This window comes from Thermobia domestica, chromosome 12, assembly GCF_964235325.1.
Source record: "Thermobia domestica chromosome 12, izTheDome1.hap1.1, whole genome shotgun sequence".
Classification (NCBI taxonomy): domain Eukaryota; kingdom Metazoa; phylum Arthropoda; class Insecta; order Zygentoma; family Lepismatidae; genus Thermobia; species Thermobia domestica.
Window position 1 is genome coordinate 137657182 of NC_137465.1, and position 24338 is coordinate 137681519.

The 24338-nt window shown below is 35.9% G+C and overlaps 2 protein-coding genes across 2 annotated transcripts in view; one reads left to right on the plus strand and one right to left on the minus strand.

Moving 5' to 3' along the window:
- LOC145665793 (ras-like protein family member 12) overlaps positions 1-24338 on the plus strand; it is a 493554-nt gene that overhangs the window by 408534 nt on the left and 60682 nt on the right. Inside the window, exon 4 of the mRNA XM_081732911.1 lies at positions 1439-1629. Within this exon, the coding sequence (XP_081589037.1) occupies positions 1439-1629 (191 nt within the window). The remainder of the gene's footprint in view (positions 1-1438; positions 1630-24338) is intronic.
- Positions 13693-19455, minus strand: LOC145665792 (uncharacterized). The gene is made up of 2 exons (XM_081732910.1): positions 16846-19455; positions 13693-13986 (listed from the first exon to the last, which is right to left on the minus strand). The coding sequence occupies exons 1-2, from the start codon at positions 19428-19430 to the stop codon at positions 13983-13985; spliced, it is 2589 nt and encodes an 862-aa protein (XP_081589036.1). The 5' UTR covers positions 19431-19455; the 3' UTR covers positions 13693-13982.

Below are 24338 nucleotides of genomic sequence, written 5' to 3' on the forward strand. Positions count from 1 at the left end.
GAGGAAGCGGGACCACCCCAGAAACTCCCATGCACACGATGTTTGTCCACATCAAAGCTCACATAGCATGAGCAGGGATTGATCCGACGACCTCTAGCACCAGATGTGAGTGTTTTTTCTATTGAGCCACTATTCTCCCTCGTAGATCAAGCATCGGTTCACATTCTACGCAGACCGGCCATAATAACTAGCATTTCTCAATTTTATTCTGTACTTAGAAGGTAAATTCGGTACCACCAGACATGTCAACTCTGACGCGAAGTCGTAGCACTTGTAGTAGTATTAGAAGTGGTCGTAGTAGTAATAGTAGAAGTAGTAATAGTAGTAGTAGAAGTAGTAATAGTAATAGTATTACCAGTACATCACAGTCTTGAATAAAGAGTCAGTTTCCCAAACACATTACGATTAACATAGGCTGACAGTAAGACCGTACAAACACGGCAAAAATAGAGGTAGTGGAGGACATTAAAAAAAAACAAATAGGCTGACAACATTAGTTTCCGGACCGTCTTTCAGAGTATCGGGCCGAGCCGGGCCGGCCCGGCTCGGCCCGAAATGTGCCCGGCCCGGTTAGGGCCCGGTCCAGTTCGATATTACTTGAAACGGGTCGGGCCGAACCGGGCGCGCCCGGCCCGTGCAGGGCTCTGGATATGATATCGTCAACATGCATAACACACACACGTAGTTAAATGCGCATTTTCATTGTACGGTTGTCACTCATCATCAACACCAATTTGAACTCAATATATGGTGTTATACTTTCTTGCTTAACTTATTGGCCCCGAAGAGAGAATGGATTGTATTGGTATTTGACTTCCCTGCAGAATACACTTCCACAATTACTGGAAAATGTTCCCCTAGGAACTCGCCGCAACATGCGGAGCATCCATGATGTGGATCCCTCACACTTCATTGTGAATGTCCTTCAATGGTTAAGCAACAATCTCCGAGGCCTACAAAGACGTTGGATTGGCGTGGCGGTCCAGTGCATTGGCCGGCCCACTCTCCGGCTAGACTTTTATCTGCGGAGACACATTAAAAGTGTGGCATATGTTACTTCTGTCAATGATGCCAACAACTTGGAATAGCGTCTCCATAACACCTGTCAACTATTTGTCATTACCGTATCTTCAATACGGTCCTTGAACACTTAAGGGACACGTTGAACATCTCCTGTGGTATAACTGAAGAACTATGTTTGGTTTGAGTCTTTCTGCATGGCGATATCCACTGCTTCAAACTCACTGTTTCAAGGCTTTCGGTCCTCGCGAACTCAGCCAATATGCCCAATATGCTATGTAATCTTTGTACCTTCTTTACTTATTTCGGTGTCAGGAATCACCGGCCAACATTGGTTACATTAATTAAGCTACATTAATTAAGCTACATTAATTAAGATATATATTGCATTATCATTATATTTCATCTTATTTTGCAGGAAGGCAGAGATCCAGAAAGGTATCTAAAATGGGCAGATGGATATCTTGTTGTTTACAGTGTGACAAGAAGAGATAGTTTCGAAATAGCACAACGCTACTTGGAAGCAATAGGCCAACATTTGAGAAACGTCAGCTCGTATGAAGCTCCTTTAGTATTAGTAGGAAATAAGGTGGATCTTGAACGATACAGGTAAGATTTTTATAATATTATATACTTTTTATACTTCTTTGTACAACATCAAAGTTATGAATGTAGTAACCTTCACTGTTATATTGGGAACCCCGAAAACTCCTAGTTGGGTTTGCATTTGATGTATTGTACTCGAGCCAGGTGAACATCGTAGCCATGAGGCTACAGCGTGGTATAGGTAAGATTTTTAAAGATAAATGTATAAAGTATTAGTGTATTAAATTAACAACTTCAATAATCTTATAGACTATTTAGAAGTCATTTTCAGTCGATAATCTTTCCTAAAAAGAGACAAAAAGTAGGTTATCATTCAATACTTCTCGGAAAATTTACAAACTTGTTAGTTATTCTTCTAACGTATAAGTATTCTTTTAACTTTCAGATTATTGCTATTCAAATTTACTAGATTTATGTCTTTTCATCTTGATTACTTGCAATCAGTGGCGGAGATAATGACACCACTCGACACGGGCTCGAGCCGTAAATTTTCAAATATACTACCATATTTCTCGGGCCTTTTCGGGTCTAACTTTGTAAATATACTGTACAACAATATATATTGGTCCATTCTTTCTGGAGAAATTTTAAAGCACAACTGCAAAATTTAACCTCTAATTGTTGTAAATAAAAATACAATTTTACGTTAATTATTAAGTTTCTGTAATTCGAGCTGATTTTGGGTTCATTTGATTATCACACGAGTTCGGGCCGGGCTCAGGCCTAAAGGCTAAAACATATTTCAGACTCGGTTCGGGCCTCACATTATTAAGTCATGGGTCGAGCTCAGCCCGTGCTAAAAATTCTGAGCCGTGCGGAACTGTACCGCAAGGGACCAGAGGTCCATTTTTAGGACTGTTAACGCTTTTAAGTTCAATGGTGTCAACTATTAAGTAAATTTTATAGATAATGTGTATGACAAAGCAATTGTAAATCTCCATCCGTTAAACTATACAAAAACTGTGAAACGGGGTGGTGCCATCTCTCCCAAGATTTTTACAAATGAGTATATCATTAGTGGTATTAACTGACTCGAAGTTACATTTAAAAGTATTTTGACACATTCCATTCTGAAGAACGAGAAACCAAAACACAAGCCTAGGAGGAGAATGTGGAACATAGAGAAATAGGAATGTAATCTATAGAAGAGAAAAATATATTATTGGTGACTGAGGCACGGGAAAACAGCTGACCCGTTTGAAATTCATTTTTGGATACAATTATTAACTACCTTCACCTGCACATTTATCATGTTGCTTTAATGAAAATGCATATCCTAAAGAGGAACGGGGTCGAAATTTATGTGAAAAATTTTAGTGTCTCATGAGCTCGTCAAGAGGAAGATGAATATAAATATTAGTAAAACTTCTAAGTAAAAATAAACTTCTCAGTAAAATTTAACTTCTCAGTAAAAATAAGAGGAAACAATTCTCAGCGGTTTTGAAAATTTCCGTTTTGAGCGGAATGGGGGAGAAGAGATTTTTTATATAAATAAAAATGAAATGCCATAATGTTTGACCATCTACAACACTACATCGAATTTGATGAGTTTTGATACGTAAATGGATCATTTCCTGGCTTATATTTTTCTTATTGTATTATCAACATGGATTAAGAGAACAGAGATGAAAGAGGGTAACATTTGAAAATAATTAAAAACGGCAGACATTACTGTATGACTCATAGGTTTAGGGGTTTCTGAGTTTAATAGTGACCCTCCTGATTCCTCTTAAGCCCAAGTTCAGCCCCATTGATGTGGGGAAAGGGGTTTAGTTGTGAGGCTGGAGATGGGTGACATTGGACATTTTTATCATGATATTTCAATTGAAGTTAATATCTTAATAGGAAAGAGAGAACTTACGTACATACTTTCTACAAGTCTCTCCTGTCCCGTCTCCCCATGTGGATTACAGCTAGTAATTTTATAACGAAGAGAAAAGTGAATACCAAATGATGCAATCATGTACAGTATGAATATTTTCTATAGTTAAGAAATATTTGTTTACAAAGAGTACTAAATGTTTGAGACATTACTAATGAGACTGACTGCTCTATAATTTTCTTCGGGATAAATAAATTGTAAAGAACATAAAGTTTGTACAGAATCAAAACCAGCTTTTTCCTTGAACGTCGGGTGTACGGGTGACATTAATAAGGAAAAGAGTCGGTCAATCTTCTTGAACTTCCTAGTGAGAATGGAAAGTACCTTGTAATTGTGCTATAATTGCTTGTATCTTCTTATGATAGTAATATTTGACTCCCTTATAACCCGAACGCGATTCCACCATCATAATACTCAAAGTCTTCCCGCGTACCAACAATTTCCTAAAAAAATAAATAAACGAATTCTAGTTAGTAGAGCTTGAAATAGTGGAACAACGATAGCCTTACAAAGTCTGGAGACTGAACGTTAAAAGGGAAACTACTATAATCTGTTTCACATAAGCTGATGAGAAAAAGAAGTTTTTTCCCACGCTCAAGTACAGGTGAATGTTGGTGTTCCGTCTTCCACCATCAGCCCCCGCACACGGAGGTATAGGGTGTATCTAAATATTTCTAAATATTAAATTACAACCTTCATAATAACACTACGTATTTTAAAACAATTATATTTGCCTGCATTAGTGAGGTAACACGAGTTATTATAATGGAAATTTTAATGAACAGTTGAATTGTGTATTTTTCTTCTTTTCGGCAGCCGGGCTTGTGACAATGTTGGAATGGCAAGGGATGGCAGGGTTGGTAATAGAATTTGTATTTTCTTATTGATACAATGATTTCATAATAATATGAAATCGAAATTCGAAAATGAAATCTTCGTAAGTTTTGCGTTCCACGGTTATGTCGGCTAGGCCAAAGGAGACGGTGATGATGAGAAATGAATAAAATAGTGGAATAAAGAAAGTGGGAGGAAACGGGAAATCCCGAGGAAACCCACGCACACGGTGTTTGTCCACCACAAAGTTCATTTCGTGCGAACTGGGATCGAACCAGGGGCTCCATGCACCACAGGTGAAAACTCTACCACTGAGCCACCGCGGCCCCAGACGAGTAGGATAGTCTAATGTAACAAGAGTTGATTATTTATAAGAAAGAAAGAGTAACGATAAATACGAGTTCGTTCAATTATACAAAAACAACGAACACTTTGGCTTAAAGAGCTCAAAGGCTCATCGTAGCAGAAACAAACTTTTCCATTAGATTTTAACCTGAGAAAAGTCAATGTACCATGTCTCTTATCAACCATCCTTCAAATATCCTGCTTTACATTGTCCGGAAGCCTTCTCTTTCGCCCAGCTCCTCCTAGGCTTTTAGAAGAGGACTTGGTGACTTATGCGTATTTCCCATACAAGCAAATGTCATGCTTATCGTATAGGCCTACGTATTAACTTTACTATTTCTATAATACTCGGTGACCTATAGTTGTTGTGAAATAAAAGGTTGTATAGCGTTTTAATTTACCTGAATATTTGCCTCTTTTGCTCCAAATATTTTTATCAACATTTTATTTTCGAAACCCCGCAGTTCCCGTTCTTGTATTCGTATTAGAGATCAACTTCCACATTTACACAAAATTGGGAGATTGAGCTCATATTGATTTTAATGTTTTCGATATTTGTTAAGACAATAAAATGTTTACAGTAGGGTAAACTTTAAAACATAAATAATATGCGGTATTTGTCAATAAGACAAAACTTAAAAGACATTAATTGTTTGTTACTCGGGGTTGATAGCTAAAAGGAACAGCAGTGCTTTCTCAACATCAGGTCCGAACGAATTGACTTACGAATTTAGAGTTTACACGACTCTGTTTATTAGAAAAGCTTCCCTCCCTGTGAAGATCAACGACTAGCTTTCCCCTTTTGCAGTGGTACGTAGTGGGAGGTATGGAGTATCCTATCAGGTTGCCTGGAACAGACTTTAGATCCCCATTGTTTCCGATTAGAATACAGGGATTGGGATGTATATGTACCTTTTTTTGAAACATTCAATTCATATGAAAACACCGATTCTCGCTTTGTAAGATGGTTTAACTCTATTGCAATTAGCGCTGAAACAGGATATCATAGATACCTAGCACTTGGTGTTTGAATAGCGAGGAAGGGCTGGAGCTTAATACTATTCTTGAGACGCTGTATTTATACTAGTGATGGGCACAAAAAAAAAAACAAAAAAAACGGTTTTCTGTTTTCTGTTTCTAGGAAACCCGAAACTGGATTTTTTTAACATTTTGTTCAAAAAGCCGGTTTTCACCGTAACTTATTATCGATTTTCTCAGACACCGATTATCGATTTTCTCCAAAACCGATTCGGTTTTTTACTGAATCTCGTTTCGGGTTTCTTCAAAACTAGTTGTTTTTCATCGAAATCGGTTTCAGTTTTTCCAAAATTGGTTCTATTCCTGGACAGAATAGTGTTTCGTTGCTTTCCGGAAACCGATTCCGTTTCCACAGAAATAGTTTTGTGTTTGGTGAAAACCGAACCGGTGTTTTGGGAAAACTGAAACCGGTTTCTGTAAAAAAACCGAACCGTTTTTCGAGAAAATCGAAAAAACAGAACCGGACTCGGTGAGAAAACTGAAAAGGGTTTCGGTGAAAAACCGAACCGGTTTTGGAGAAAACCGAAATGTCCTTTTCGGGTTTCGGTTTTTCTAGAAACCGGTTTCCGGTTTTTATGAAAACCGTTTTTGCCCATCCCTAATTTATACTTTAAAAACTTTCATTTCTCATTATGTCTGTCCGTTCTTGTGCTATCTATATCTCAGTATTGAAACCGAGAATGACAGTAGATTTCAGAATCTGGTATAGGGATGAGGGTAGAGGTAAAAAAACTATTGTTGGATTACTGGATCCATTTCAACAAACTGCTTATCGCTCTCTGTTACATTTTTATACTTCAATGACCAATGCTTAAACTGGAAATTTTTGATTTCCCCATTGAAGTATGCCACCCGCCTTATTTTTGGTAAATTTCTGGGTTCAGCACATTTAGGATAGTTTTCTTTTGATCATGCGGTACAGGAAATATTTTATTTTTATTTGAAATAAAATGAAATCTTTAGGTTTTACGTCTCACAGTTATGCCGGCTAGGGGGTAAAGAAGTTTAAGTCTCATGATACCGCTACGCATCATCACCATGAAATGAGGAGAAATGAATGAAATGGTGAAATGAAGAAAGAGAGGAAACGAGAGAACCGCGAGAAAACCCACGCACCCGGTGTACCTCCACCACAAAACTCACTTGGCGCGAGCTGGAATCGAACCAAGTATCCCACACACAAGAGGTGAACGGTCTACCACTGAGCCACCGTAACCTCTTTATTTTTATTTAAAATTGTACTTAATTAATTATCATTTTATTTCAATTTTTATATGTATAACCCTTCGTTGGGAATAGCTTGTTCGATTAGTGAGAATCACATTGAAATATTTCCAATGGTTCATAAGATAATCGCGTACGTACATATTACATACAAGCATACACCATACAGGCCAAACTGAGAATATCCTTTCCTTTTGAAGTTGGTTAGATATCATTTCAATCCATTCAGCCGTTTTCCCACGATATGATTGCAAAGATCAGTTTCATTTTCATAGAATAGATGTAAATTTATTTATAGTTCTTTGAATGATAGTGTTAGCACTGCTAAAGCCGGATTTGTCGTACTTGTTGTTTAAATACAATTGATATGGCATTGTCCTGACAACTCATTTGTGGCTTCCATGGTTTGTGATAGATGGACATTATTTACTTTCTTGTTTTATACGCGCTATAGAAATTGTGTCAAATGTGTATATACCACAATATATTGCCACAATCGTTCATTTAATCTTCCAAAAGAAGTGACACAATCACCGAGAATAATCAGATATTGTGGTGTGATTATTTATTATGTAGATGCAATTTAACAAGAGTTTAGTCTTGATTTCGTTTGGATGGTCTATTTGCGGTTGCCCTGATAAATTAAATGTTAATTCGAAACTATCTCTCTGGATTTATGCTACTTAAAGCGGTGGATGTTATTACATCTGACCATTATATATATATATATATATATATATATATATATATATATATATATATATATATATATATATATATATATATATTAGGTTATGACTTGCTGTGTCACAAATCTAGAAACTTTTGTTCAAAACTAACGAACAAGGCATTAATTCGATTTTGTTGTCGAAGAAAGTCATCCCCCCCAAAAAAATGATTTCAGAATATACGCGTATATTGTGATGATGGTGATTTGGTGTTCTACCCGAAGGCAGATCCTCGATCCAAAGGTTTCTGGGCAAGTGAGCCGATGGTGGTTTTCCATTGCCTTCCATGAGATTATGACATGCTAAGGACAGGGCCTACAGTTTAACGTGGGATCGGAACCACTGTGCTCCCACCGGGAATCGAACCCGGGATCCTGCGCACCAGAAGCGAGCGTGCTAACCATTCCACTACGAGGGAGCATTTAGCATATATAGTTTATAGTTATTTTGGATTTATATTGTATAGTTTATTCTATATAATATTCATTCTACATTATTTATTGTATTGTATATTTATTATTTATTGTTATTGCATAAGATAAAACATTTAAATAAGTTGAAAATTGCAATCTTACATATCAATTCTACAAGTACGAATAGCATAATTATAGCATAATGGACAATTATTATATTTTGTTATACGAAACAAATCTATGTTTAAGTTTATCCTTCATTTTACAGACGTCACTAAAATTTAGGAGACACTTGATAGCTCGTTCTGCACATCGATTTGTTCTGGGAATTCTTGGTCTCGATGGCTGTTGATTCCAAAACTTTTTCACACAGTTTAATGATTTTTCATGAACCCGCAAGCTGCTACATAATTTCTGATAATCACCCACACTGTAGATTCGGTCAGTAAACCTATGGTCTCCCCATTTGTAGGAGATGAATCTAGAAATTTCAAGTAGTCTCTTCTTTCTGGTAGAAAAATAAAAGTCAGAAGAGCTAGTATTGCTCGCGAATTCCATATTGAATTACTAAATTTCGGTATTTTCTGAAATGTCACTTTAGGAAATCTTCCAGTTGCTTCAAAATCCGGAAAACTCCAGTTAAATGAAATAGAAATTTCATATCATTACACCATCCAGCTGTTTCTGTTATTTCTTCTTCACCAGTCTCAAAATTAATCTTAAGGTGCTTGTAGTTCTTTACAAGCTCCAGGAAAAATGGATATTCGGTATTGGTTAATGTGTTGTTTCCTCCAAATTCATCATCCATCACAACGCGAAGCACTCGCTTAAGAACATGGTGTTGACAACCAATGAATTGTGTTATTTCCAGTTTATTTTGAGTAAACAGACTTTGTAATATAATTACAATCCCATTCCTTCTTCCAGTGTTCACATTAGTAGTGTCCGCAATAATCATCTTTATACTATCCCATAAATTGCATTCATCAAGAACATCTGATATTCCTTTAACCACAGTATCTGCTTTTCCGTTTGGTAGACCTAGCGCTTCTAACTTAACTTCTCCTCATTCACTCTTCAACACTAGCACTTGATATTCTTGGCCATCAATACCTTTACCATCAAAATGCAATCCCAGTTTTTTAAATGTAGTATTTTCTTCATTTCTTCTTTAAGTTTAACAGCTTCTTTAATAGTAGACTTGTAAATACAAGATTGTGAAGGCGTCTCAATGTCGATTCCATCTTTAGATAACTGCCAGCAAATGGTTGCTGCTTTGCTGGTTGATAACTCGGAAGATGTTACTAATTTTGTTGCAGTTTTGGTTTTGTTATACTTCTTTCTTGTCCTTATGGGGGGTTCGTCTGAAGTTTGGGCCTCTTCATAATCACTCTCAGTTTCTGATGTTTCGGAATTTGACGTACTTGTTGTTGCTGTTGCTCCTGTTGAAGTAGAGTGCAATGGCATTTTGCTTCGTTTGGATGGATTGATAGTTTTGGAACTCACAGTCTTCCCAATTGTATAACCAACATGTCCTTTGCTTTCGATCTGAATATGATATAATCTTCTATCCTCACTACACAGCCATTCACCATTTTCTTTTGTGATGTCAAAAATTTCATCCAATTCATCGTATTTTCCTCGTTTTACACATTCGCCGTAGGTTTGCAGACCTTATTCAGATTTGGTTCTACAACTTGTATAGATACACTGGGGAAATTTAATTTATTTTGCCATAAACTTGTTACTTCTTTTGCGATTACATTTACACGTTTTCTCCTTGCCTTGATGGAACAAATAGCGGCCAATACTTTGAATTTTGAGTGGTATTCTGTTCTTGTTTTCCAGTGATTGTTCTTCTAGTGGAACATATCTTCTTTTCCTATCTGATTCTTGAAATTGCACTACATTCTTCGTCCAGATTTTCTTGTTTCTTTCGGTGGTAGAAGCACTTTTCTTATGAGACATTTTGATTACAAATGGTACTAGGAGGTTGTAATTATTGAGGAATAGTTTGCATGGTTTGGTTATATACAGCACAACACAACACAACACAATGCGACTCAGAAAATTACAGTTAATGGCACATACTCCTTCAGTTGTATATATTATTTTGTTCCTGAACACTGCATACAAATAATCCTTCATTATAACTGTCTGTACAACAGGGCTCTTTACCACTCGTTGCAAGTCACTATGCCGAAGCGATGTTGTATGTTTCCTTCTAGCTGCAGGCCGCCTACTCTTTGTTCTCAGATATCTGGTTATTGGATGGCGCGCTTCAAAGTAGAGGACAGCGCTGTCTACCGGGATCTTCTAACACTATTTTCACACGTCTCTAACTTGTCTGCCAGCAAGTGCCAAAGGCAGAAGAGAGCTTTAGAAGACTTCAGAAAACTATAGTACTAAGCCTTGCACATTGCATAAAAGATCCGTAAACTGCTTATATATTATTTTAGAAATTTTGTTTTGGGGGTGACTGTTTTTAAAACTAAACAGAATTAAACCCTTTTTTTTATTAGTATTTCACAAAAGTTCATCGATTTATGATACAGGAAATCATTATTTTATAAAAAGTCACAATCCAGATATATACAGACCAACTGTAAGAGGTGATTCCTCACTTCAAAATAAGAGAAAAAGTTCATATTGGCCTATGGGGAAAAGTGCATACACAGTAAAAAATTGTTGTGTTAATTCAACTCAAATTTAACACAGGGCAGTAGTTCCAACGTGACTACCACTATGTGGTGGTAATTCAACACAGATCCCGCAGTGTTAGCGTTTAACATAAATGGTGTGCTACGTTTTTAACACACAACCGGTGCTGAGCGGTGTTAAAGTCGGATCTGTGTTATTATGTTCGGACAGTAACAGTCCCTGTGTTAATTTAACATCATTTTCGTATTATTTCAACACACAAACTGTGTCATAATTCAAGGTCAAAGCCGTATAAGTAACACCGTTTTGGTGTTAATTCAACACTACCTGTGTTAAAATCCACCGGATTAACACCGTTTTTGGTGTTAATTCGATTCCAGTTCCATTTTGCTACGACACCTATTTCCGTGTTGAAATGACTCCGTGTGCGGTGTTAATGGAACCATTTTTTCTGTGTTAGAAAAGCTTGTAGTGTGCATGCTTAGATTACCGAAGATGCTAACTTAAAAATTAGAATAGTAAACTACAGAACGCTTCATTTAGAAATCTTCATAAACTTTTTTGTCGTCTTTCCCAACACTTATTATGAAGCATTTCTTGATGGTTTGAAACACAACCTTCACCAACAACTTGTTCAAGAATGATAGGAAACTCTTACCTATATGCTTATATTATGTTTGCTTCTTAATCGTGTTTCTACTGATTCCCGCTATTTTTGAAACACAGTCCCCGATGTTGACTGGTGAGCGCTAGTGCAGTGTAGAAGTGACACAATAATATGGGTGTTAAAATTCAAAGTCAGACCACCAGATTAACACCGTTTTTGGTTTTAGTTCGACTCCACTTCTGTGTTACTATGGCACCTCTTTTGATGCTGAAATAACTCCGTGTGTGGTTTAGATGTAACCATTTTTCTGTGTTGGAAAAGAATGTGATGTGCATGCTTACGCTTGCCGAAGATGCTAATTTAAAAATAAGAATAGTAAATTACAGAACACTTCATATAGCAAATCTTCATAAAAAAATTTTGCCGTATTCCACAATATTATTGTGAAGTGTTTCTTACTGGTGTGAAACACAACCTTCACCAACATCTTGTTCAATGATGATAGGAAACTCTTTTCTATATCCATATAATATATTTGCCTCTTAATCGTGATTCTACTTGTTTTACGCCATTTTTAAAGCACATTCCCCATTGTTGACTGTGAGCTCTAGTGGAGTATACATTAATACAAGTGACACATTAATACAATGTTGTTTCTCTCTGATGACATATTTCTTTAGAAATATTATGTAAAACTATTGAAAACATATCGCGCAGTTTGCATGTTGAAATTTTGCGTATATCTGGTTTGTTTAAGTATTTCTTTCTACTGTGTTTGTCTGTAGCTTCAGTTCATAAGCATTTATAATTGGATGCCCAACATATTTGGCAATCGCGCAGAAAACAACACCGAAGATTCTACACTTGTGTTGATTTAACACATAAGCAGTGTATCATTTCAACTACCGGCATTTGACACACAACTCCAAGTGAAGAGTGAGTTGTTCTAACTACCGGTTTTTGTTATATTTTAACACATAAGCATGTCGTTGAAATAACACAACGATTTTTTACAGTTGCAACGTACCCCGTCCCATATAATATGGAATAGCAGTGACGTTGGGTGGAAGTGAGCCGGAACAATTAAAACTGCCCTACAAAACTCACTACACTGAAATTACAATTGAATTTAAATTGTTTTAGAATAATGATTATATGATTTAATAAAATATAGCAAGCTACGAATCTAATTAACTCAATACCTATCGGGTTCATAGGTCAAATGAATATATTAATTGTAATTTTATTGCAAAGAAAAAGCTGTATATGATCGAAAATATTTATATGACAACTTGAATAGATAGATATATATATTACAAACGCTATTCATACAACAGAATTTAATCTATATGTATTATCAAAGCATATAATTGAGTCACTTACCAATGAGTAAAACTGCTTGTCCCTTTTACAACACATATATGGGTGTTTCAGTATTCCTCTCTAAATATTATATTTTTACACTTCTTCATAGAATCAAATGTTCTTACGAGAAATAGAGAGAAAATTCTTTTCTATATGTCGTGGAATTTCTATTTAACGAACAAATAAGTAAGGCAAACTGGCCAACCATTAATCACATCACTCGAAAAGAACCAATTTCTTCAATACGGAATGTAACTTCACCCACAAAATGTCTCATGACGAAACCTTATAGGAGGAACATAACACAATAATATTTTAACGCAGAATATAATATAAATCAGACTCAAAAGTAAGGTTTCTTTTCACGGTGTTAATCCACTTTACGTTAATGTCCCTTCGAACCATAGCTATGCGTATTCTATTTAACAAGGCAAAGCTTCAAAATTCGATGTGTTCCACCTGATACTTTAAGTAGCTATATCAACCCGAATCCGAATCTGCTACCAACAGACATCGTAGTTCCATTTTCTGGCACTACGGCGCTGCGAAACTGAAATAATATCATAAGTCTCGAGTTCTTTTTTTTTTTTTTAAATCTTTCTCTCTTATTCTCTCTTCCAAATATCGTTACACAATCCCATTGTGGGGATAAAAAAAAAATATTCTAATATATTTTTTTTACATAACCATATATATATATATATATATATATATATATATATATATATATAATAACCTTTTTTTAACTTTATGAAAGATAAATTACCATAGTCAACTGTCGATATTAGTATTCAAACTACCTATTTGACCAATTTAACTACCTCAAAACAAAAAAATAAGTGCACTAAAAAAATACTCTACAGTAATCCACTCACCTTTCTACTAAGGTTAATTATTCTAATTAGTCATAAGTCACAGTAATTCACTTTCATAATTACACAAGATCAAGTTAATAAAGAAACACCCTAACAAAAACATTCAATATATAATTCACTCTACATATATATATTAATTGGTTACATATAATATGCCTTATAGCATTGGATCATAAGTATATTTTTATGAAATTCCAGACATGTAGGAAAAAGAAAAATAATGATAATATGATTACTATGATTCCATATTCCATTCATTCATGACCTGAGCGTCGTCCATCCAGCAGAATCGATACTCGAAGATACATTCAATCCAAATACATACAACATAGAACGATGATTACAATCGGTTATACAAGGACAAACTAACAATGCCGATCGGACTTATCTGAAAAGAGAACTATATGAATATCCATACAACACAACCACATTCATTCACAAATATAATGATTAAAAATGAGACCTATGAATATGTACGATTTGATGAATGAATCTCTAAAATTTCCTAATAAAATTTACAAATGATAATGTAACTACATTTCTAGAAATTTTACAAAATATACTTATGTTGCTATACAGTTATCACTAATCAACATTACGGGGTTCTCGAAATCGTTTGGTTAATGATACATGAGACTTCCTAATATCATGCTCATTATTAACTGCTTGTACTTGAATGGTATTAGGATTTAAAATCTTGACCACAGAATAAGGCCCCGACCACCGATTACAAAGGCTTTTTGTTATTTTATCACTTAATGAGGACTGGACCTGTGCTTTTATTAATACCTTGTCCCCAATTTGGTAAGATGTCGGTACCCTCTTCTTATCATATTTTCGCTTCCTCTTTTCCCATGCATGTTCCATGTTTTTGAGAGCACTTACCCATACATTAGGATCTCTCTGTCTAATATCAGTAGAGTCTATCCTCCACTTGATATCCAATGGGTCGCATACATCGTATGTATACACTAATTCCATGGGACACTTTTGATGTTCGGAATGAACTGATGTATTAAGCGAAAATTCTATCTCATGAATCCCACGATCCCATTTATTTTGTTTATCCGAAAAGTAAATTTTTAAACAATCTTTGATCACTCTGATGTATCTCTCACTGGGATTACTACCACTATGATAGGGTGCAATCCTTATGTCTCGGATCCCGTTAGCATACATAAAATCTTTAAAGCGAGACGACGTAAAGATACTGTGATTATCATGGGTCAGAGAGTGAATAAATCCATGTCGACACATTAGTTTGTATAACTTATTAATTATTGTTTGACTGGATAGATTCCGAAAAGGTTCCAAAAATACCCTTTTCGTAAATGAATCAACCACTATCAAGCAAAAGCGACCAGACTGCGTATCTACCAAAGGACCTATGACGTCACATGCCCAATTTCCGTTCGGAAATTTCTCAAAACTAGAGACCAATTGTCCCATAACTTTCATATTATTACTTTTACTCAATTGGCATAAAGGACACGATGTTATGTACTCTCTTATTTGCGGTATCATGCCCTCCCAAGTATAGCGCATACAGATCTTCGCGACACATTTAGAAAATCCCAAATGCGCCCCCGGCAATATCGATTCGTGATAGAATGCAATTATGTTATTGGTCAAACTTTTGGGGAGACAGATTTTGTAAGGATTTTTAATTGCTCGTGTTTTCTTACATAATATTCCTTTCACAATCTTATAATCAGGTACATTCTCTTTATTCTTAATTCTATCAAAAATAGCTTTCAATTCTGGGTCCCTTTTTTGGTGTTCTTCTATCGATAACTGCGCATAAGGCATATTCCATAAATTTACCATCAACATATTGATTACTTGTTCATCCAGGGATGGATCCTCCTGGAAATCCTCAAAATCTTCAGTATTATGTATGCGGGAAATAAAATCCGCTGGTACATTTAATGAGGATGGAACAGATTTCACAGTAAAATTAAATTCAAATAATTTATACAATAGGCTACCGTATTTTTTCACCCTTTTCAAATTTTTCAATACGTACGCTAATCCCATATTATCTACACGCAATTCAAAAGGTGCGTGAAGAAAGGTTCGAAAACGCTGCATGGTTTCTAATGCGGCCATAAGTTCTAAAATAAAAATGGGCTTGTTTACATCGTATTTACGCAATTTACGGGAGAAAAATGACACTGGAATTAGTTTCCCTGTAGCTTTATCATATTGTGAAATCGCTCCCCCCAAATAATGGGTCGAAGCATCCGATGACACAATAAAGCACGAATTTAGATCAGGAAGCTTAAGTACAACATAGCTTTCAAATAATTCTTTCAATTTCTTTAAGGCTTGCTTTTGCTCATCACCCCACTCAAACAACACCTTAGGAGATCTTAACCTAGAGATTGGTTCAAGAACTTCTTGAAACCCTGGAATGTATCTACTATAATATTGAGCGAAAGAACATAATGCTATTACACCATGCCTATTCTTTGGAGCTGGCAATTTCCGTATAAATTCAACTCTTGATGGATCCATGTACATATTACCACCTTCTATAATTTGTCCTAAATACGAAATTCTCTTTTGGAAAAATTTACATTTATCAATGGACAAGGTTAATCCATTTTCTTCCAATTTACGTATTACCATATCCAAGGTATGTTTATGAGATTCTAAATCTGGGCTACTTATGATTAAATCATCTGCATACCATGTTACACCCTGATCTTTCATAGAATAAAAGATATCTGTGATAAGTTTACTTAATAGAAATGACCCATTAGCAATGCCAAAAGGAACATAACGATATTCAAATAAACCACGATGTGTGAGAAAGGCTGTAAATTTACTTGAATCCTCACTAAGTCTAATTGTGTGGTACACTTTCATTACATCTATCCTGCTAAAGATCACACCATCAGATAATTCAGCAAACACATCCTCTATTCTAGGAGTATATTGAGAATTCAACACTAAACGTTTATTTAGATCAGTATAATTAATTACAAGTCTCCTGGATCCATCTCTATTACCTACCATAAAACACGGAAAAGAAAACTCACTAGTACTAGGGCGTATTATATTTTGTTCTAAAAGAGAATCTAGAATCTTATCCATTTCTCTTTGAGCCTTTCGCGACATTGGATAAGCCTTATGTCGAATAGGTGAATAATCTTTAAGCTCGATCCGATGTTCATAATTAGGAACTTCACCTACACGATTAGAAAAAACAGTAGGATATTTAGTACACAAACATTGTACATACCCTTCTAATGTTGGATCCATTTCAAGAAGAGCTGGATCAACATCTATGGAAAACTTCTGACTCTCATTGGTCATCCTGGAGATGCCTGGATAGAAATCGTTCAGATGAGGAGACATGGCAACCCTGGGTGGAATACTCTGCTCTTGTCCCAATCCATGGATTCTCTGAACAGGAACACCTGGGAAACTCCGTACTTCTGTATCACTAGCCGACGGACTTGGGATGGCAACATTGGACACCCTTGGCTGACTCTTCCTCTGCCCCATCATCCATTGTTGAGATGTCTGGACAACTCCTTGACCCCTGGCTGGAACATCTGGTTGGTCCTTCCTTTGATAAGTTCCATGGGTAGACATAGGTCGATCAAGGCTGGCAACCCTGGAGACGCTTGAGTGGTTTATCCCTTGGATCCTCTTCCGACGTTGAGAAGATTTAACAACTCGTTGAGACTTGGACTGGACTACATCCTCAGAAGAGATGGCAACACTGTCACCTCCATATGGGTTGGCATCACTGATGATCCCACTAGACTCGGCACCTATGGATGGAACTCGCCCATTGGATCCTATTGGATATAGGAAATCTTGTTCCGCACAACTAATGTGAGGTGAAGATGAATTCACAATAAAAGTTTTCCCAGCATCCATATCATCTGGACCACACTCATCTCCTGTCAGAATCGCAGAATCCGCACGAAGAAACATTTGTGAAATTAAATCACCTCTCCCCCTGTAACATAAATCTTGATTAACAGAGTCAAAACTATTTTCTTGCTGATCACCACTAGTGGAAGGAAAAGGATGTCGTATAGAAGAAGATTTATCGTATATTAATTGCACTTCTCCACCTTCGATACCTAAATGTAATAGATTGTTATTAATGTCTATTGATGCTTTTAAATATTTAAGTTCAGGTATGCCAATAATAAATGTTGGTCTTAATCGTGGTGCCAAAAAGAATTTTAATCTATACACACGACTAAGAAATTTCAACGGTATACGGACAGCACCCTCCAATTCAACCTTATTATTGTCCACACTAACTCCACTAAATTTATCAGGCAGTATTTGAATCGGATGTTTAAGTTTATTATTCCATGTTAAAAACTGCTCTTTATTGAGGAGCGAAACAGAAGAACAAGAATCAAGACTCCCAAGAAATGTTCCACCGAGTATATATGCATGCACAAATGCAGCAATCATTTTCGATTTATCTATTTTGGATGGCATATCAACACTATTATTCACTTCCTTAGGTTTCAAATACGTTCCCGACACCACCTGTGGGGATCGACCCTGAGACTTTTGATCACACACATTCGAGGTCATATCGTAACCACCTTGAGTGATCTGGTTAACCATCTGTCTATTATTATTATCCTTGGGGACAATCCTAACATTATCTTTTATCACAGTTGACTTCCTGCTCCCCTGATTCGTGTTCGTTTTAATACTTCTATTATTAATCACTCGTTGACGTCGAACCCAACACCTCGAAACAAGATGCGGACCCCCACATTCAAAACACTGTGGTCTTGGATTACCAAGTGTATTCTTCAATTTAAGTTCACTTTTATTTTGTTCTACTAATGCTGAGTACGTTGAAATATTTTTAAGATGCGACATATGCTGCTTGACAGCATCTATTACGGCACCAAGACTATTTGGAGGAGTATATCGGAAAAGCTCATAAGATAGTTGGGGGTTCAATCCACTCAATATAATATCTTTCACTACACTTTCATGTAAAGCACCTTTCACAATGGTATAACTATCGCACACCTTTTCTATATATGCCATGGCAGTCTCATGTAGTTGTTGCAAACAATAAACATAAGTATCCATTATATATTTTCGACCAACACCCGTAACTAACTTAGTAAACAATGCATTACTAATTTGCACCCAATCATTCGTTACAGATATTTGTGAAATTAGTTCAGAATGTAAGGGATTTACAGTTTTACCCAATGCGGCCATAACAAGAGATTCAGTTGGAAATATATTACGTTTAGCTATTCTATATACAGACAGCAAAAATTCAAAAAAGAGGCGATCATCCAACCCATCACACATTGGTATTTGCATACATAAATTTGAGAAATTCTCACCAGCCGCACGAAGAGTAAGTTTATCCATGTTTACTATAAAAGGTGAAAACCCTCTTAATAAGCGACTTTCGTCTCCATCCCTATTATAAATGCATTGCATTGGATTTGTTCCCTCATTATTCAAATCCCATTTTGGCATCGAAACTTCGGGCTTTTGGTTACCCCCTGTTTTATACCAATTACTCATGTCAACACAATATGTTGGGGACGATGTTTGTTTATATTGTACAAAACCCGTGTTAACATATGAATCCGTTTGAACCTGCTGGCTGACACGACTAGGCGTCATATCATTTACGTCACTGTCCGACGTAACTAACAAATTATAATCACTTGAAGGAGACAACGAAAGATCACTCCTATCAAAAAATGGATTTGTACTATCATGTCGAATAACATAACCATGATCCCCATTGGGCATATTATTTAATACTAGCTGACCGGGATAACTAATACTAGAACCCTCAAAATCCATTGTAAGAGGGATTTACCTCCTCTATTTATTCTTTCTCGTCTTTAATTTCTTTCCTTTTTTTTTATGTGAATGAAAAAAAAAAAATTAACTTATTATGAAGATAGTAGCTTGATAATATCAAAACTAACATACACAGTAAATAGCATTTATCTATCTTTTCAGCGCTGACCTATTTTTTTTTTTCCTGGTGCTGCAAGGACACGTAATTAATATAAACAAGAAACAGGTTTTTAAACACCTGCTCACAACAGAGCAAAAACATGCAATAACAGCACCCACTTCTTATCGGCAGACAGAAACGAGTAACCTTGACTTGTTACGTATCTGGAATGTAAGCTATCTACCCTAGCTGAGGTCAACACACCACGAAAGACAAAACATCGACACGCCAATTCATACAACGATGTCCAATGACTCATAGAAATAACTTAACTTTATTCTTGTAGCTTCTTTTCCTGCTTTTTTTTTTCTTTTTTTTTTTTTTTTTTACTGCCGAATAGCGCAAGCAAACTAGCAGACAAATTGCATAAATTCTTAACAATCGAGCTAAACAAAAATACTGACGACCGTACTTAACTAAATATATATATACATAACATGTACACTCGTCTACAACAATCAATGACCTGATTATATGGTATTCTGTCGGCTTAACAGACAGACAGAAACTCACGAACATGAAGATAGCTACTTAAAGCTGTGCAACGTACCCCGTCCCATATAATATGGAATAGCAGTGACGTTGGGTGGAAGTGAGCCGGAACAATTAAAACTGCCCTACAAAACTCACTACACTGAAATTACAATTGAATTTAAATTGTTTTAGAATAATGATTATATGATTTAATAAAATATAGCAAGCTACGAATCTAATTAACTCAATACCTATCGGGTTCATAGGTCAAATGAATATATTAATTGTAATTTTATTGCAAAGAAAAAGCTGTATATGATCGAAAATATTTATATGACAACTTGAATAGATAGATATATATATTACAAACGCTATTCATACAACAGAATTTAATCTATATGTATTATCAAAGCATATAATTGAGTCACTTACCAATGAGTAAAACTGCTTGTCCCTTTTACAACACATATATGGGTGTTTCAGTATTCCTCTCTAAATATTATATTTTTACACTTCTTCATAGAATCAAATGTTCTTACGAGAAATAGAGAGAAAATTCTTTTCTATATGTCGTGGAATTTCTATTTAACGAACAAATAAGTAAGGCAAACTGGCCAACCATTAATCACATCACTCGAAAAGAACCAATTTCTTCAATACGGAATGTAACTTCACCCACAAAATGTCTCATGACGAAACCTTATAGGAGGAACATAACACAATAATATTTTAACGCAGAATATAATATAAATCAGACTCAAAAGTAAGGTTTCTTTTCACGGTGTTAATCCACTTTACGTTAATGTCCCTTCGAACCATAGCTATGCGTATTCTATTTAACAAGGCAAAGCTTCAAAATTCGATGTGTTCCACCTGATACTTTAAGTAGCTATATCAACCCGAATCCGAATCTGCTACCAACAGACATCGTAGTTCCATTTTCTGGCACTACGGCGCTGCGAAACTGAAATAATATCATAAGTCTCGAGTTCTTTTTTTTTTTTTTTTAAATCTTTCTCTCTTATTCTCTCTTCCAAATATCGTTACACAGTGCAGAGTTTCCAGATATGTCTTTATTTCAAGGAGGGTCCAAAGTAGGCCAGGGATAAATCTTGGCAGCAATGGACACTCAGTACTTCGGAGGGAAGTCGGAAGTGTTAGGAAAAGGCAGTTTCATGGATTTTTGTGTTCGAAAGAACGTGTGCTGTGATGTATTTCGTCACGGTATCTTTCACGTTTTTTTCACTTATAAGCGTGGAAGAAAATGTTGCAGCTAGTGTTTTCCCGAATACGAGAGACCGTGCTTCTGACGGTCCTTAACCCTTCCGACATCCAGCCAAAAGATTCAATGTTCACTGATGTCAAGGCCTTCGTTTCCCTACTTTGGACCAATCATAAAATCAGAACATATCTCAAAATTCGTTTGACGGTATGTGTTTGAATTATACCCTGTAGGGAATACCCTGTACACCCACTGATCATTGATGAAATATGTATTTTTGGAATGCGTATGCATGATTCCCTTTACGCTGTTAAGGACCACCGTCCACAGTTTGTCGAGTTCGAAATAGGGCCTGCTGAAATTTAGCTTTTTGATGATTATGGACAGTCCTAGCTCCAAAACTATGCACTTTTCCCTATAGGTCCATATGAACTTTTTCTCTTACTTTGATGTAAGGTGAGGGCGCTGTGGCTTAGTGGTAGAGCGTTCACCTCTGGTGCTTGGGGTCCTTGATTCAATCCCTGCTCGCGCCGTGTGGACTTTGTGGTGGACAAACACCGTACACTTGGTTTCCTTGGGGTTCTCCGTTTCCTCTCACTATTTTCATTCCATCATTTCATTCATTTCTCATCATCACTGTCTCCTTTAGCCTAACCGGCATAACCGTGAGACGTAAAACTTAAAATTTTATTTCATTTTTTATGTAAGGAATCAGCTCTCAAGCTTGTCGGTATAGTTCACTAACAGCCTGTATATATATATATATATATATCGAGAGAGAGAGAAAAAAAAAAGAAAGAAAGGGGTGAGAGGGAGATAAATCGCTTATATTATCTATATATTAAATTGAAATGCAAAAAATTTTAACGGCTAATTTCTTCTAGAGGCTGGACCAATTTTGATGATATTTGGTACATGAGAAGTACATGGTCTCACTTGGATTTTTAGTGCATTCGTTTTTTTTTCGAAGGGCGTATCTTAAGGGAAATAGTGAGGGTTCAAATTTTATGTCAAGCATAGTGTACCTCAGGAAACCTTCAACTTATGTTAGACAATTCACAGTGTAAAAAGACCTGATTGGAAATAAGTGGTTAGGTGTTGCATCTTTTTTCTAAACTTCGATTTTAAGGTGTAAGAAGCAGTTTATATATAAATGGAAAAATGAATGTAACGATGTTTGGAGGCGAACTACTCGTAGACCGCTGCAATCACATTTTATTATTTTTGATATATGAGTGGACCATGCTCAAGGTTAGGTTTCTATCAGATTATTTGCATGGGTGATGAAAAGAAATGACGGTGGGAAGAGCAAACATGTGAAGATAATTTAAAACGACAACATTAACACTCAATCCATAGTTTTCGGGATTGCTGAGATTAACAACGAAATTCTCGATGCAGTTTATATCTAAATTCATCACCCATCAGGATAGAGTTGGTGGGTAGGGGTAAAGCTTAAGATGTATAAATGATCAAAAACGCTTGATATTGGTATTCAGTCCATATTTTTTGGATCTGTGAAATGAAAAAAGACTCTCCGGACACCGTTTAAGTCCCAAGTTATCTTCCATCGGCTAAAATAGAGTAGAGTTGGAAGAAAGTATTGCGTATTATAACTTGGGAAGTTCAAATACTTTCGAAAATCTGTTATTCCCGTGCGAAAGACGAGGTTTGGTTTCAGATGGTTATATTCAACTTTCAACTTATTAATATTAAATTTATAGTAACGAAGATATCTCAATTTTTAGTACTTGAAGATTTATGTCTCATGTGTGTGGATGCAATCATAGATGGTGATATTTGCTCTTTCATGTAATGAAATTACTTCATGCGGACAAGTTATTACTTTTAGAAATCAAGATTTCGTAACTTGAAAATCAGAACAAGTCATATTGAACGTGATAATTATGTCTAGTAAATTGTTATGGCAGAAGTTAATGACTCAGAATTTAATTCAGTATTAGAACTACTTGTGCGAAATTCAGGAGAGATAAATAAAGTATTGAAATCAAGCAGGCATGTAACGGCGAAGAATTGTTTCTAAAAGTATGCTAAGTCGATTCCAGGCTTACGTCTGACAAATAGTGATGCCATTAGGGAAGAACTTGGGAGTGCACCAATAGTTCTAAGAATATCATGTTTCGCTCAAATTGATTTTGAATTATTTATTTATCATTTGTTCTAACACACACACACACATACGCATATATATATATATATATATATATATATATATATATATATTCGTTGTGCAGTACATAGTAGGATGGAGCGAAAAAAACAGATTTTCGAGTAACGAATTCTAATAGAACTCAAAAGTAGCGTATTTGCGTGCCAATTAAATGGAAAAGTAACGAAAATTATCACACTTTGGATCTTCAGTTCGCGCAAACGGCCTAAAGTTTGAAAAAAAAATGCCAGAAAACACCAAAATTTATCTTTACTCAAGAAATATACAGATTACATTTTTATTTCTACAGCGTCTAAGTACTTAATTGTTGTTATGTGAGGTCATGTTTGTTAATAATTTGTTAACTGTAAGTGATTTTATACACTTTATTTTCATCATGACTTTGCAGCTCTTCGCCCATTTGTCAACGATTTTCTCTTGAAATAGTCCGGATCTCAATCAGGAGGAGGTGGCTGCAATTCGAATTCCATCTACTCCCTATCCAACCATCCTATGAATTAGGGTGTGCTAAAGTATGTTAATTTAGTCAGTGTCTTAAATTCGAAGTTTTAAAATAAAATTTTTGGCATTGTGAGTCTTGAGAGCAAACTTGCTGTAATGTAACCATCTCTGTTTTCTTGTCCGGACACTTTTCGTGCAGACTCTGTAACAAGTTTGACACCTTTCAACTTCCTAAGTATAACATGGAAAATGTAAGAAGTCAAATTTATGAACAGATTTATCATGCATAAGTGATAAGATTTTTTTCTCCAATCTACCAGCTCACTGTAGCCCGTGCCATCAAAATTTATTGAAGGTGCCATTTAAGTTCTATCAAAGAAATTCAGACAGTGCAGTGTGCTCCAGATGCTTCTATAAGAA

Excerpts from the sequence above, each read along its gene's own strand:
- LOC145665792 (XM_081732910.1), bottom strand. The coding sequence starts at position 19,430 with ATGGATTTTGAGGGTTCTAGTATTAGTTATCCCGGTCAGCTAGTATTA.